The sequence below is a fragment of the Myotis davidii genome, unplaced genomic scaffold (genome assembly GCF_000327345.1).
Source record: "Myotis davidii unplaced genomic scaffold, ASM32734v1 scaffold324, whole genome shotgun sequence".
NCBI lineage: Eukaryota > Metazoa > Chordata > Mammalia > Chiroptera > Vespertilionidae > Myotis > Myotis davidii.
In genome coordinates, this window is record NW_006295053.1 from 981,648 (window position 1) to 995,886 (window position 14,239).

General features: G+C 49.3%; 1 protein-coding gene across 3 annotated transcripts in view; it reads left to right on the top strand.

Annotated features, from left to right (window-relative positions):
* Positions 1-4,462: 4,462 nt before the first annotated feature.
* The window catches only part of ZSCAN2 (zinc finger and SCAN domain containing 2), an 18,996-nt gene continuing 9,219 nt past the window's right edge, over positions 4,463-14,239 (top strand). Inside the window, exons 1-3 of one of the 3 annotated variants that reach the window (XM_006769592.2) lie at positions 4,463-4,674; positions 7,104-7,617; positions 13,047-13,342. In XM_006769592.2, coding sequence (XP_006769655.1) covers positions 7,215-7,617; positions 13,047-13,093 — 450 coding nt within the window. In that variant the 5' untranslated portion in view covers positions 4,463-4,674; positions 7,104-7,214 and the 3' untranslated portion in view covers positions 13,094-13,342. Of the gene's footprint in view, positions 4,675-6,760; positions 7,618-13,046; positions 13,343-14,239 lie in introns of those variants that run through there. The other 2 variants (XM_006769590.2, XM_006769591.2) reach the window with 2 other exon arrangements.

A 14,239-nucleotide genomic window follows, 5' to 3' on the forward strand; every position in this document is an offset into this window, starting at 1 on the left:
CTTCTGACTGAAGGGTCCCAGGTTCGAATCCAGTCAAGGGCATGTACCTTGGTTGCGGGCACATCCCTAGTAGGGGGTGTGCAGGAGGCAGCTGATTGATGTTTCTCTCTCATCGATGTTTCTGACTCTCTATCCCTCTCCCTTCCTCTCTGTAAAAAATCAATAAAATATATTTAAAAAATAAAAAATAATAAAATCCTGTTTTAGCTTCTTTTTACATGGGGTGGGCCTACCAAATGCTCTTTCCCGGAATTGAACTCTGAGAGGAAGGCAGGCAGACAGAGATGGCTGTTTGCACCAGGACCCACGGGAGGGCAGGCTGGACTGTTTCTGCTACAAGATTTTTTAAAATGTGTATTTTTATTAATTGCAGAGAGGAAGGGAGAGGGAGAGAGAGATAGAAACAGCAATGATGAGAGAGAATCATGGATCGGCTGCCTCCTGCACGTCCCCATGGCGGGAATTGAGCGCATAACCCAGTCATGTGCCCTTGACTGGAATCGAACCTGGGACCCTTCAGTCCACAGGCCGATGCTTTATCTACTGAGCCAAACTGGCCGGGGCTGCTGCAAGATTTTTGCTGTGGTTCTTGGGGCCTTACTCTGTTTCCTGGTTCCCAACTTCTCAAGCCTGATCCTTCATCTCCCAGGTACTTTGTGAGTTCCCTGGTAGTCTTTTTTTTTTTTTAAATATATTTTATTGATTTTTTACAGAGAGGAAGGGAGAGAGATAGAGAGCTAGAAACACCGATTAAAATATATTTCTTTATTGATTTCAGAGAGGAAGGGAGAAGGAGAGATAGAAACATCAGTGATGAGAGAGAATCACTGATTGGCTGCCTTGTGCACACCCCCCACCGGGGATTGAGCCCGCAACCTAGGCATGTGCCCTTGGCCGGAATCGAACCCGGGACCCCTCAGTCCACAGGCCGACGCTCTATCCACTGAGCCAAGCCAGCTAGGGCCCTGGTAGTCTTTTACTTAAGTTAGCCAGAGTAGTTCTCTGGAGCTTTTTTAAAAAAGATATATTTTTTATTGATTTCAGAGAGGAAGGAAGAGAGGGAGAGAGAGATAGAAACTTCCATGATGAGAGAGAATCATTGATCGGCTGCCTCCTGCAAGTCCCCCACTGGGGATCAAGCCCATAACTCAAGCATGTGCTCTTGACCAGAATCAAACCTGGGACCTTTCAGTCCGCAGGCTGACGCTCTATCCACTGAGCCAAACTGGCTAGGGCAGGTCTCTGAAGCTTTTAAGCATGACCACTCCCTGGCCGAACAGAGCCTCTGTCACCCTGTGGCTTGGTGAAAGGAATCAATTGCAGGAGGAGTCCCACTCGGGGAGTGGGGCTGTGGTCCTAGGCTTGCTCACTGTCTTAGGCTGGTCGTAGGGCTCTGGCTTGGTGTGGGGAAGCACGGGACCTGGTTGGAAAGTCTGGAAGAAGGATTCTCCAAAAGGTTGGGGGCCTCTAGGGGGACCTTGCCGAAGGCGGCAGTTCCTGCCTTAACTTTTCCAAACAAGTCCGAGCCGCCGGGTGTCTTACTGGAATCTTTTTGTTTAGTCTTTAGACCCGACTGTGTAGAAGCAGGTGCTTTCTCAAGGATACTTATCCTACTGGTTGTGTCTAGAGGTTAATTTGAGTTCAAGCTGTTGTCACAATAAAAGCCTGAGGAGGCAGGCTAATGGGGCTGTCCAGTTCCTCTAGCCAGGCAGTCCCTTAGCCCTCTCTTTCACAGAAATGTGTGTCAGAGTAATCCACTCATCTGTCGCTTAAGGTCTGCTGGTCAGTTCTGGCAGTTTGGGGACAAGGTTATGCCAGAAATTGGTCTTAACTGTGTCTTACTGTCTATCTCAGGGGTCCTCAAACTTTTTAAACAGGGGGCCAGTTCACTGTCCCTCAGACCATTGGAGGGCCGGACTATAGTTAAAAAAACTATGAACAAATTCCTATGCACACTGCACATATCTTATTTTGAAGTAAAAAAACAAAATGGGAACAAATACAATATTTGTATTTGCATGTGGCCCGCGGGCTGTAGTTTGAGGACCCCTGGACTCTATCTAAACCTGGGACAGTTGACATTGGCCAGGACCAACTTCCTAGAGAATCAGGCACAGGGCAGAGATGGCTGACTTCAGAATTCTCCTGTAACAAGATAGTGTCGGTGTCTCGTGGTCTAGGGTTGGCTTGGGTTAGGTAGATACAAACAAAGGTAAGTGAACTCCTAGGCTGCTGGAAAGGGTCAGCTATCTCCCCACCCCAACCCTAGCCAAACATATCTTGTCTTTTATGTAAATTTACATCTCTAGTGAGGATGGAAAAGTGGAGAAACTAATCTTTATTAGTACATGATTATCTCCTGGAATTATCATCCTCAAACAGTTTGGATATCTTGCACTCTAGGAATGCTGACTACCAAGAGGTGCTGGGGGAGGTAGGGTTGGGCAATTCTGCCTTTAAGCACTTAGTGCAGTCCTCAGGCTAGCCTGGAGGTGGCGCTGTTTGCACGTGGTCACTTTGGGCTAATAAATCAAGACACCAAGAGGGACAGTAAGATTTAACAGTGGAACCTTGCTTTGCATGTTTATACTTGGATTAAAGGGCTTATAATTAGTGAAAAATGAGTGAAACTCAATCTTTGGAGTGCGGCAGAGAACTTTCTAAGAATCATAGAAAACTCAGGAGCTATAAAAAGACTAGTCCGCCCTAACCGGTTTGGCTCAGTGGATAGAGCGTCGGCCTGCAGACTCAAGGGTCCCAGGTTCCATTCCGGTCAAGGGCATGTACGTTGGCTGCGGGCACATCCCCAGTAGGGGGCTGCAGGAGGCAGCTGATCGATGTTTCTCATCGATGTTTCTGACTCTCTATCCCTCTTCCTTCCTCTCTGTAAGAAATCAATAAAATATATTATTTAAAAAAAAGCCAAACCTTTCTTTGAGTAAGATAAATTTTTTACTACAGAGATCCCGGATTGAAACTACAACAGCATGATGGAAGAGCATGCAGCTCATTACAATTGTTTTGAAACTTACTTCTGCCCTGGGGAATTTTGCAGAGCATAGTCTTATGCATATCTCTTACATTGTGTGTGTGTACCTGAAGGAGAGGGATAGAGAGTTCGAAACATCGATGAGAGAGAAACATCGATCAGCTGCCTCCTGCACACTCCCTACTGGGGATGTGCCCACAACCAAGGTACATGCCCTTGACCGTAATCGAACCTGGGACCCTTGAGTCCGCAGACCGACGCTCCATCCACTGAGCCAAACCGGTCAGGGCTGGATAAATACAATTTTAAAAGCAGGAAGACTATAGGAACAATCTGTTCATAGAAAATGAGATTAAAAACGCCAATAAACATAAACCTTTATTAAACATTCACAAAATGAAAATTAAATTTCCATGAAATGAAATTTCCATGAAAATTAAAACAACAAATGAAGTCATTTGTGTGTGCCTCCAGTAATTGCTCTGTACAAACACGCACGATTGTTCCATCTATCACAGATCTTTAAGAGTGTCTTTCTCTCCATCTTTATATTTCCCCTTGGACTTCCAGGCAGTTTCTTACTTGCCATACAGCCTCCGCTTATCCTCAAGCCTTATCTTCAGGCACCCCAAGCGTGGGAACACCAGGATAGAGGTCCACCTCCCATTGACAGCAGCGAGACCTGGAAAGGTGTGCTGAGGGCGGTATCTCTGGGGGTTTGCTGATGGAAACAGACGGAAGAATGGGAGTTCCTGGCCGAAGAGACAGGACAGGGCATTCTAGACACAGGAAGAACAATACAAAAGTACCAGCTCATATCTATGCTATAAAAATAAGCCACTGTGGCCCAGACAGTGTGGCTCAGTGGTTGAACATTGACCTATGAACCAGGAGGTCATGGTTCGATTCCAGTCAAGGGCACATGCCCAGGGTTGTGGACTCAAATCCCCAGTGGGGGGGCGTGCAGGAGGCAGCCGATCAATAATTCTCATCATTGATGTTTCTATCTTCCTCTCCCTCTCTCTTCCTCTCTGAAATCAATAAAAATATATGTTTTTTTTTTTTAAAAAAAGGGTGTATGCACCAGCCAGGTGCATCTTCAAGTTGGGGGAGGGGTGCTGGGCTGGGGCGATGGGGGGCTATTACTATGTAGATGCTTTTTCTCCTTCAGGGCTGCTTTTGACCGTCCAGGGCCTTAACCACAGCTGGAAAGGACCTTCAAGTCCCTTCATCTAACTTTCACTTTTTATAGACAAATATAGGAAAGCTTCAAAGAGGCGTAATGACCTGTTCCAGGTCACAGCTCTGGCCAACACTGCAGTCCTGAGGGCCAGCCCGCGGATTTTCTGCCTCTGGCCCTCGAGCACCGCCCCAGATTCTTAACCCCAAACGCCTCTCCCAGGCCTGCAGCCTGGGTGGTCTGGTTGGATGGACTACATCTCCCACAATGCCTTCGGCCTAGCCCTCCTTCCCGCCGCCGGCTGGACACCGTATCTACCAATAGGAAAGCAGAGTTTCAAGGGCCGTTCTAGGTAGCCAATGAGAGCGGTTGGGGGCGGGTCTCTACCGTCCATTGTTCTCGGTGCCCCTTGGGCCGGAGCCGTCGCGATTCCCGGGGCCGGGCCGTGCCCCGGGCGCTTGTGCACACAAAGCCGCCGCCGGAGCAGGATCTGGTCCCCGGGGAGGTGAGCCCGGAGAGACAGGCCTGGAGCCTCGCGACCCAGGAGGGTAGCGCGAGGCGTGGGAATAACGGGCCTGGAGCCAGTGCTGGCAGCCTGCTGGGGGAGGGGCGTGGGGGGCGCTCTCCGCGGACCCGGGGGTCTCGGTGTACGCGTTGGTCCGTCCGGCGAACCGCTCGTGCTCTTCTCCCTGCACTGAGCTCCCCGCATATCCAACCGGGGCGCAGGGTTTGGACTGGATGCGCACTGGCCGCCGACCCGCGCAGCGCCTCGGTTTGCACGTGGGGAAACTGAGCCCAGAGGGGGCGTGTCTTGGCCCGGGTCACAGGGAGACTTGGCTTATTAGGAGCAGTTTCCCCGGGTTTCTGAGTAAGAGTCCTGTTACCCTATTTCTTCTAGTCCTTGTAAATACACATTGGGAACTTCGCTTTTCCCACTAGCATTCCGATTTTATTATTTTTTTTTAAAGCTTTTCCTTTTTGGGGGGAGGTGGTGTTATCTGAGTATGTTATATTGATTTTAAAAAATAATTTTTCATTGCTTTTATAGTCTTTAAATCTTTTGTAATTTCACTGCTCTCAACATCTTGTAGAATTTCCGTCCAGCTCTTTTTTTTTTTTTAGTCTTGTGTGTGTTCATTTTTATTTGTTTTTATTTTTATTTTTTTAAAATATATTTTATTGATTTTTTTACAGAGAGGAAGGGAGAGAGATAGAGAGTTAGAAACATCGATCAGCTGCCTCCTGCACATCCCCCACCGGGGAAGTGCCCGCAACCCAGGCACATGCCCCTGACCGGAATCGAACCCGGGACCCTTCAGTCCGCAGGCCGACGCTCTATCCACTGAGCCAAACCGGTTTTGGCATTGTGTGTGTTCATTTTTAAAGGGAATTGGGATCATACTATAACTGTAGTTTTAATGCCTTGCTAAAAAAACCCCAAAACTCACAAAAATTAAAAAAAAAGCCTTGCTAGTTTTGTCTTTATTCCTAATTTTCATATTGCAGATATCTTAAATCTTTAATAATTAATAACCTTTGTCAGCATACTTTTAAAAATACTTTAAAGTACACACAGCAGGGTGCACAAATTTCATATTTATGCTTTTGTGCAGCAATCATCAAATCAAGATAACAACGTTCCCAGCACCCCAAAAGTGGCTCCTTTGAGCTCCTTCTCAGTCAGTACCTCCCCAAGGTAGCCATCATAACATCAGCATCGTTTTTAATACATTTTACTCTATGGATGTGCCATAATTTATTAACCGTACCCTGACTGCTGGATTTTTAATGTGTCCATTTTTTAATTTTTATTTTTTTGCAATTAGAATGCTATAGTTGGATGTCCTTGCAAATAAAATTCTCTTTACAAAGATAGTTATTCTAAAAGAAAAATTCCTGAGAAGCCAAGACTAGATGGAAGAGTCTGAACATTTAGAACTTCATGAAAAAAAATTTTTTTTTAAATCCTCCCAAGGATGTTTTTCCATTGATTTTTAGAGAGAGTAGAAGAGAGAAGGACAGACAGAGAGAAACATCGATTGGTTGCCTCCTGCATACGCCGGGACCCGGGCCCGGGCCAGGGAGGAGCCTGCAACCGAGGTACATGCCCTTGACTGGAATCAAACCCGGGACCCTTCGGTCCGTAGGCCAATGCTCTATCTGCTGAGCCAAACTGGCTAGGGCAAAACTTCATACTTTTAAATATGGTAATCATGCAGTTGAGATATTGTCTTCCGCCGAAACTGGTTTGGCTCAGTGGATAGAGCGTCGGCCTGCGGACTGAAAGGTCCCGGGTTCGATTCCGGTCAAGGGCATGTACCTGGGTTGCAGGCACATCCCCAGTGGAGGATGTGCAGGAGGCAGTTGATCGATGTTTCTCTCTCATCGATGTTTCTAACTCTCTATCTCTCTCCCTTCCTCTCTGTGAAAAATCAATAAAATATATTAAAAAAAAAAAAAGAGACACTGTCTTCCTTCTAGGGAGGCTCAGTCTCTTGACATCTGAGCCATTGCTAATCCTTAAGATATCCCCGTAAAATAAGAAGGATGATGTTATTATCTCTGCTTAGTGGTGGTCATTGAGGTTGATTTGAGTGTGCGAGGTCAAGGTCACTCACTCTGCAGCGAGTCTGAACTGACTTAGGGCAGGATAACTCAGTCCTGGATTCTTGCCAGGACTTCTGACACTCATGCTTCGGTCTTTTGGAAAGAAAAATGCTGTATATTTTGTGTGTATGCTTCTTCTTAACTTCTCTCGCCATCGAGAGAAAGAGAGAGGTTTTCAGGAATAAGCCATTTTGCCTTTAAGAGGGACAGGAAACTTGTTGCTTTGTGGACGTAAGAATTACTTGGTGGCCTGATCTGGGCTGCTGTGGGTTAGATCATTTTGGGACCGTTTACTTACTGATCCCGGTTCTCTTTCTCATTTCTCAGCTGGGCTACTGGTTGAAATTCAAGGAGGGACGTGTCTTCTCAGAGAGCTTGGCTGGATCAGACTGAAGTTTAAGGCTAGAAGCCTGCACGATTGTCCCGGGAACGTGGGTGATGGCTGCAGAGGTGCCCGGAGTGGCCACTCCCCTGAGCCCCTTGGCCCAGGTCCCTCAAGAGGAAGACGAACAGGAGGCGGAGGTCACCACCATGATCCTGGAGGACGACTCTTGGGTACAGGAAGCAGTGCTGCAGGAGGATGGCCCGGAGTCCGAGCCCTTTCCCCAGAACGCCGGCAAGGGCAGCCCCGGAGAGGAGGTGGCTGGAGGGCCGCAGGAGGCCCTCGGCCGCCTCCGAGAGCTCTGTCGGCGCTGGCTGAGGCCAGAGGTGCACACCAAGGAGCAGATGCTGACCGTGATGCCCAGGGAAATCCAGGCCTGGCTGCAGGAACACAGGCCCGAAAGCAGCGAGGACACAGTGGCCCTGATGGAAGACTTGACCCAGACCCTTCGGGACAGCGGTGAGAGGCTGAAACTCATAGGGAGAAGGTGGGGGTCCCCTCTGAGGTCGGGGAGGTCAAGGTGGGATCCAGGACAAAGTTGGGGACAGCCCCGTGTCTCTGTGCTGTCTGTGGAAAATCGGCACGTTGTCACTTGTTTATTTATTTTGGTTTTTGTTAATCTTCTCATCCGAGGATATTTTTTCCGTTGATTTTTAGAGAGAGTGGAAGGGAGAGGGAGAGACAGAGAGAAACATCGATGTGAGAGAGACACATCGATTGGTTGCCTCCTGCATGCATCCCGACTAGGGCTGGGGAGCCTACAACCAAGGTTCATACGTGCCCTTGACGGGAATCGAACCTGGGACCCTTTCATACGTGCCCTTGATGGGAATCGAACCTGGCACCCTTCAGTCCCGGACCGACGCTCAATCCACTGAGCCAAACCAGCCAGGGCACATTGTTACTTTTTAATTTTTTAAAATATATCTTTATTGATTTCAGATAGTCAGGGAGAGGGAGAAAAATAGAAACATCAATGATAGGCTGACTCCTGTAAGCCCCCCACTGGGGATCAAGCTCACAACCTGGGCATGTGCCCTTGACTGGAATTGAACCTGTGACCCTTCAGTCAGCAGGCCGACGCTCCGTCTACTGAGCCAAACCAGCCAGGGCACATTGTCATTTTTATTTTATTTTTTTAGCCTACAGCACCCGGACATTGTCACTTTTTTAAAGTCCTTGGGTGCAGTGAAAGTTCCAGAATTTCAGTGCGGAACTGAGTATTCTTGGAACTGTATGTGCGTAGCAAGCCTGGTTTTCACTTCTGTGTTTATTCTGAGTGGTTGGGAAGCTGGAGGAGGCTTGGGGGAGGGGCTGATGAGCCTATAAATCACTCCTTGGAACCTTCACTTGGTTGTGCAATGAACATCCGAATGTGTGACGTTCCAGCAGCTAGAAAAAACAAATCCTAGTTTTAAAAAAGGGATTATTTTTTATGAATCCAAGAGGAATGGCGAGCAAACCAGGGGCTTTTCTGTGGCCCAGAGTCACCCTGGGCTCTCACAAGAGGAATTACAAACATGAGTTCATTGCAACCGTTAATATATTTGTCTCCTGACTCAGTCTCCGCCATCCTGCTCCTCACTTGTCAACTGGACTCCCTTGATCTCCAGATATTTACTTCCCATCCACGGGTGCCCCCAGCACTGCTTGAGGGCCCACGGGAAACAGCTGCTGAGTGTGATGAGAACTGCAGGAGGAGAGGCGAGGCCAGTGAGGCTTTCTGGAGGGTGTGGAACCTGAGCAGGAGTTGCAGGCTGGGGTCGAATTTGGAGAGGTGCAGGGCAGGCGGAGGGTGGCATCCGGGAGGAGCTGTGTGAAGCAGAGGCTCGGAAGGGTGGACCAGCGTGGCATAGTTCAGGTGGCAGGAGAAAGGCTGGCTGATGAGAGTGGAAAGGGTGTGTTTTGGAAGTGGTAGGAAGTAGGGTGTGGGGGAAGGGTGGGTGGAGGCTTGGCCTCAGCAGGTTCTTGAAGTGGGGCCCAAGGGGCAGGGGAGGAAGCCGAGTTTGGCAACAGGATGTGGGTTTGATTAGAGTCGGGAGAGGCTGGAGGCAGGAGAGCAGCCAGGAAGCCACTTAGACATCAGGTGTACAGGGGTCAGGCCAGGATGGGGACAACGGGGGCGGGGAGGAGAGGAGACTGGACACGTGTGAGAAAGAACCCGGTGACCATAGCTGGCATTTATCCATCCCTTTTTTGTGGGCCAGACAGTGTGCGTGGCATCTACTATGCAAAACTCAACGGGAACTTGACCACCTTGGGGGGAAGCGAGGTCATTACCACTGCACGGCCTGTGAGTTAAGTGAGAGAAGTTCACTGACTCCCATGATGCCGTGCAGCTAGTGCGAAGCCAAGATGGGAACTCATGGGTCTGAGGATTGAACTCCTGTTCATCTCGTCTGTGATGCCAAGTGATGGTTCCCAGTGGGGTGTTGGCAGAGGGGATGCAGGCGGCACTGAGCCAAAGGTGACCAACCAGGGGTGTGTGGTCTGGAGGATGCAGAGGACTGGGAAGAGGAGAAAGGACAGAGGTTGTGACAACCTTCAGGGACTGGGGAGATAGGAGGAAAGCCATCTTTTGGAGAAAGGGACTGCTATTGAGGGCCTACGGTGAGCCTGGTCCTGCAGCGGGCACCTTACGTGTCCCTCTCACTAACATGCTACAGGCGAGGTCATGGGAGTGCAGCAAGGTCAGCCCTTACTCGAGGTCACACAGCGGGTAAGTGGAGGAGCCAGGACGGAAACTCCAGTCTGTTCGCTTCCACTTGTGTTGGGTAGATCCTAGGTTGCATCTAAAGCAAAGTACCTGATTTTCTTTGGTCTTGACAAGTAGCCTTTGCCCTAACCGGTTTGGTTCAGTGGATGGAGTGTCGGACTGCGGACTGAAGGGTGCCAGGTTCGATTCCGGTCAAGGGCATGTACTTTGGTTGCGGGCACATCCCCAGTAGGGGGTGTGCAGGAGGCAGCTGATCGATGTTTCTCTCTTATCGATGTTTCTAACTCTCTATCTCTCCCTTCCTCTCTATAAAAATCAATAAAATGTAAAAAACATAGCTTTTAATTTTACTCCTCCTATTAAAAAAGAAAAAGACAAAGACCTCTCATCCTATTTATTTAATATATTTTTACTGATTTGAGAGAGGAAGGGAAAGGCAGCAAGAGAGAGAAACATCAATGATGAGAGAGAATCATGGATCGGCTGCCTCCTCCACGCCCCGTACTGGGGATCGAGCCTGCAACCCGGGCACGTGCCCTGACCGGGAATCGAACCGTGAACTCCTGGTTCATAGTTCGATGCTCAACCGCTGAGCCATGCTGGCTGGGCCCCGGGTCCATCTCTTATTGCAGGCGAACTCACTTGTGTGTGATTTCAGCCATGTGCTCCCGCCTCTTCCTGGGCTGGACAGCCCAGCGCCCTCAGGGTGCGAAGCCAAGATGGGAACTCATGGGTCTGAGGATTGAACTCCTGTTCATCTCGTCTGTGATGCCAAGTGATGGTTCCCAGTGGGGTGTTGGCAGAGGGGATGCAGGCGGCACTGAGCCAAAGGTGACCAACCAGGGGTGTGTGGTCTGGAGGATGCAGAGGACTGGGAAGAGGAGAAAGGACAGAGGTTGTGACAACCTTCAGGGACTGGGGAGATATGAGGAAAGCCATCTTTTGGAGAAAGGAACTGCTACGGTGAGCCCGGTCCTGCAGCAGGCACCTTACATGTCCCTCTCACTAACATGCTACAGGCGAGGTCATGGGAGTGCAGTAAGGTCAGCCCTTACTCGAGGTCACACAGCGGGTAAGTGGAGGAGCCAGGACGGAAACTCCAGTCTGTTCGCTTCCACTTGTGTTGGGTAGATCCTAGGTTGCATCTAAAGCAAAGTACCTGATTTTCTTTGGTCTTGACAAGTAGCCTTTGCCCTAACCGGTTTGGTTCAGTGGATGGAGTGTCGGACTGCGGACTGAAGGGTGCCAGGTTCGATTCCGGTCAAGGGCATGTACTTTGGTTTCGGGCACATCCCCAGTAGGGAGTGTGCAGGAAGGAGGCAGCTGATCGATGTTTCTCTCTCATCGATGTTTATAACTCTCCATCTCTCCCTTTCTCTCTATAAAAAATCAATAAAATATAAAAAACGTAGCTTTTAATTTTACTCTTATTAAAAAAGAAAAAGACAAAGATCTCGCATCCTATTTATTTAATATATTTTTACTGATTTGAGAGAGGAAGGGAAAGGCAGCAAGAGAGAGAAACATCAATGATGAGAGAGAATCACGGATCGGCTGCCTCCTCCACGCTCCACACTGGGGATCGAGCCTGCAACCCCGGGCATGTGCCCTGACCGGGAATCGAACCGTGACCTCCTGGTTCCTAGGTCAGTGCTCAACCAGTGAGCCATGTTGGCCAGCTCATCCTTGGTTTACCTGCCTCCTGATGGATGGGACAGGTTGGAATGAACTTCAGGATCGTTAGGCAGATGCTGCAGGGAGGCCAGAGGGGTTGTGGTTTGGTTGGGGAAGTCACAGAGCAGGAGGTTAGGTCTCAGCAGGTGCCTCAGGCGATGATAGGCACCCACTGCGCCAGCCCTCCCCACCTGGCTTCCTGCTTCCTGCCATCATCTCTCCTGGGACTCCCAGATGAGTTTGTCAGTCCTCTGCCTTCCGCCTTTGAGATCATCTTTGCTGGCCTTTGTTTAACAAATGCCCCTGGCCTTCCTCATGATTGCGCAGAGGAACCTCTGCAATTATCTGCATCCCTTCTGGAACATTTACTCAGCCTAAGACCTCCACTCTGCCAGGCTCGGGACCTTTGGACGCACTTACCCAGGATGGTGGTTTAATATTGACTCGCAGGCATGTATCCTACTATCGCAGTTGAGATTGGACCTGTACTAAAAGCTCCTCTCTCTCAGTGAGTGTTTCCCACATGTTAGTCCTGAGCCCTGAGTCAGGCTCTTCGTGTTTCTCCGAACTCTTGCAGGAGCCTCCAAAGGGAACCTGCTTCTCTCCCCTTCATTACAGCCGCTCCATTCCTACCTGAGTGGTCATTCTTCTGCTTAACCCCTTCCCCGGCAGAAACGTGTATTGCTCCACTTCTACCTGAGTGATCAGTCATTCTTCTGCTTAAAAGTCTTTTTTTTTTTTTAATATAGAGGAAGAGAGATAGAAACATTAATGATGAGAGAGAGATAAATGGAAAGAGAGAATCATTGATTGGTTGCTTCCAGCACACCCCTTACTGGGGATTGAGCCTGCAACCTGGGCATGTGCCCTGGACCGGAATCGAACCCAGGACCCTTCAGTCCGCAGGCCGATGCTCTATCCACTGAGCCACACCGGCTTGGGTTCCTGCTTAAAAGTCTTCGTGAGTTTCCCAGTTTCTCCAAATCAAGTGTCACCTTGTTCTCCTTGGAGCCCGGGGCCTCTGAGACCTGGCCCTGCAGCCAGTTTTCCCAGGTCCCCTTGCCGCAGCTCCTGCCCCATCCAGACCTGGTCTTGCTGTTTCTTGAAGAGGCCTGTGCTTTCTAGCGTTCACCTGTGCTCCTGAATTCTGACTTGGAATGCTTTGGTCCTGTCCCTACGAGTTAACGTCCCGGTTGTCGTTGGAGTGTGCACCCCTGGAGACCCGCTCCATCAAAGCTGTCCTTACTTCCGGTCTCTCTTCCCTGTCCCCAGCTCCACCCACCTGGGGGCCTCTCGGATCAACTCTGCTCGGATCAGAGAAAACTGAAGTTTTCTCTCCAGCGCATTTTGATTTTTCTGATTCTTCTTCTCTTTTGGCGTTTTATCACATTCCATCTTATTTTCTATTTCTGTGAATATATGTCTCATTTTTTTTCTAGGAACCTATAAAATCCCAGAAGGCAAGGAACCTGTCTTTCTTTTCTTCTTCTATCTATAGAGAAACGGAGATTGTCAACTTCAAACCTACTCTTTTCCAACACGTGATCCAAAGAGTGACGGCTGACCTCTCCAGCCATCCCCCGCATCACCCGGCTTTCTGTGGGCACTACTTTGAGCCTGTAGCCCCAGCAAAGTGCTCCCTTCAGGGCAACAAATGAACAAAAAATATTCATTTTACTTAACAAGAAGGCGAGTGGAGAGGGTTGGAGGGTTGGAAAGGTGTATGTGTTTTTAAAGCTATGATTCTCAGCTTCAAAACAAAATCACTTTGAACTCACTTAAGTATTTGAAATGTATACCATACAGAACTCTTAGATGCAATGTCATAATGTAAAATTCCCTGTGAGATCAGCATCCCGCACACTTAGCCGGTGGTGCTGGACTCGGCTGTGCAGCAGAATCACCATAGACCTTCTGATCACTTTGGAAGAGGGCCCACCAGGACCGGAGGCGTTAGCCCAGCAGGAGAGGGGCTTGTCTATGGAACCTCCCCAGGTATTTTTACGTGGGGCCACAGCAGAGACCCACCGCCCTCTCCAGTCAGGGCGTCCTCTACCCTTACTTCTTTGTTCATTTTTTTGAGGAGAATTCTTATTTTATATATACTTTTATTAACTTCACAGAAAAAGGGAGAGGGAGAGAGAAAGAGAAACGCCAATGATGAAAGAGAATCATTGATTGGCTGCCTCCCACACGACCCACATTGGGGATCAAGTCTGCAACCCAGGCATGTGCCCTGACCAGAAATCGAACCATGCCCTCCTGGTTGATGGGTTAATGCTCAACCACTGAGCCACATCGGCTGGGCACACTTCTGTATTTTAGACCAATCCCTCTGACCACCGTCACAATCAGGTTTTGAGTGTTTTGAGCCTGACCCACACTAAAGCACCACAGTTAGTGACCAATTCCATTGTTATAAATAAATTAGAGGCCCGGTGTGTGAAGTTCATGCACAGATAAGGTCCCTAGGCCTGGCTGGTGATCAGGACCAATCTGTGGGGTGATTGGGGGGCTCCCAATGGCACCCACCTTGGCTGGCCTGACACTACCCACATGCCAGCCCTGCCCCCCGCTGGCACCTGCCTTGGCTGACCTGGGGCCTGCGGGCTGGGGGAAGCTCCTGCGTTGAGTGTCTGCCCCCTGGTGGTCAGTGCGTGTCATAGTGACCAGTCGTTCTGCCGTTTGGTA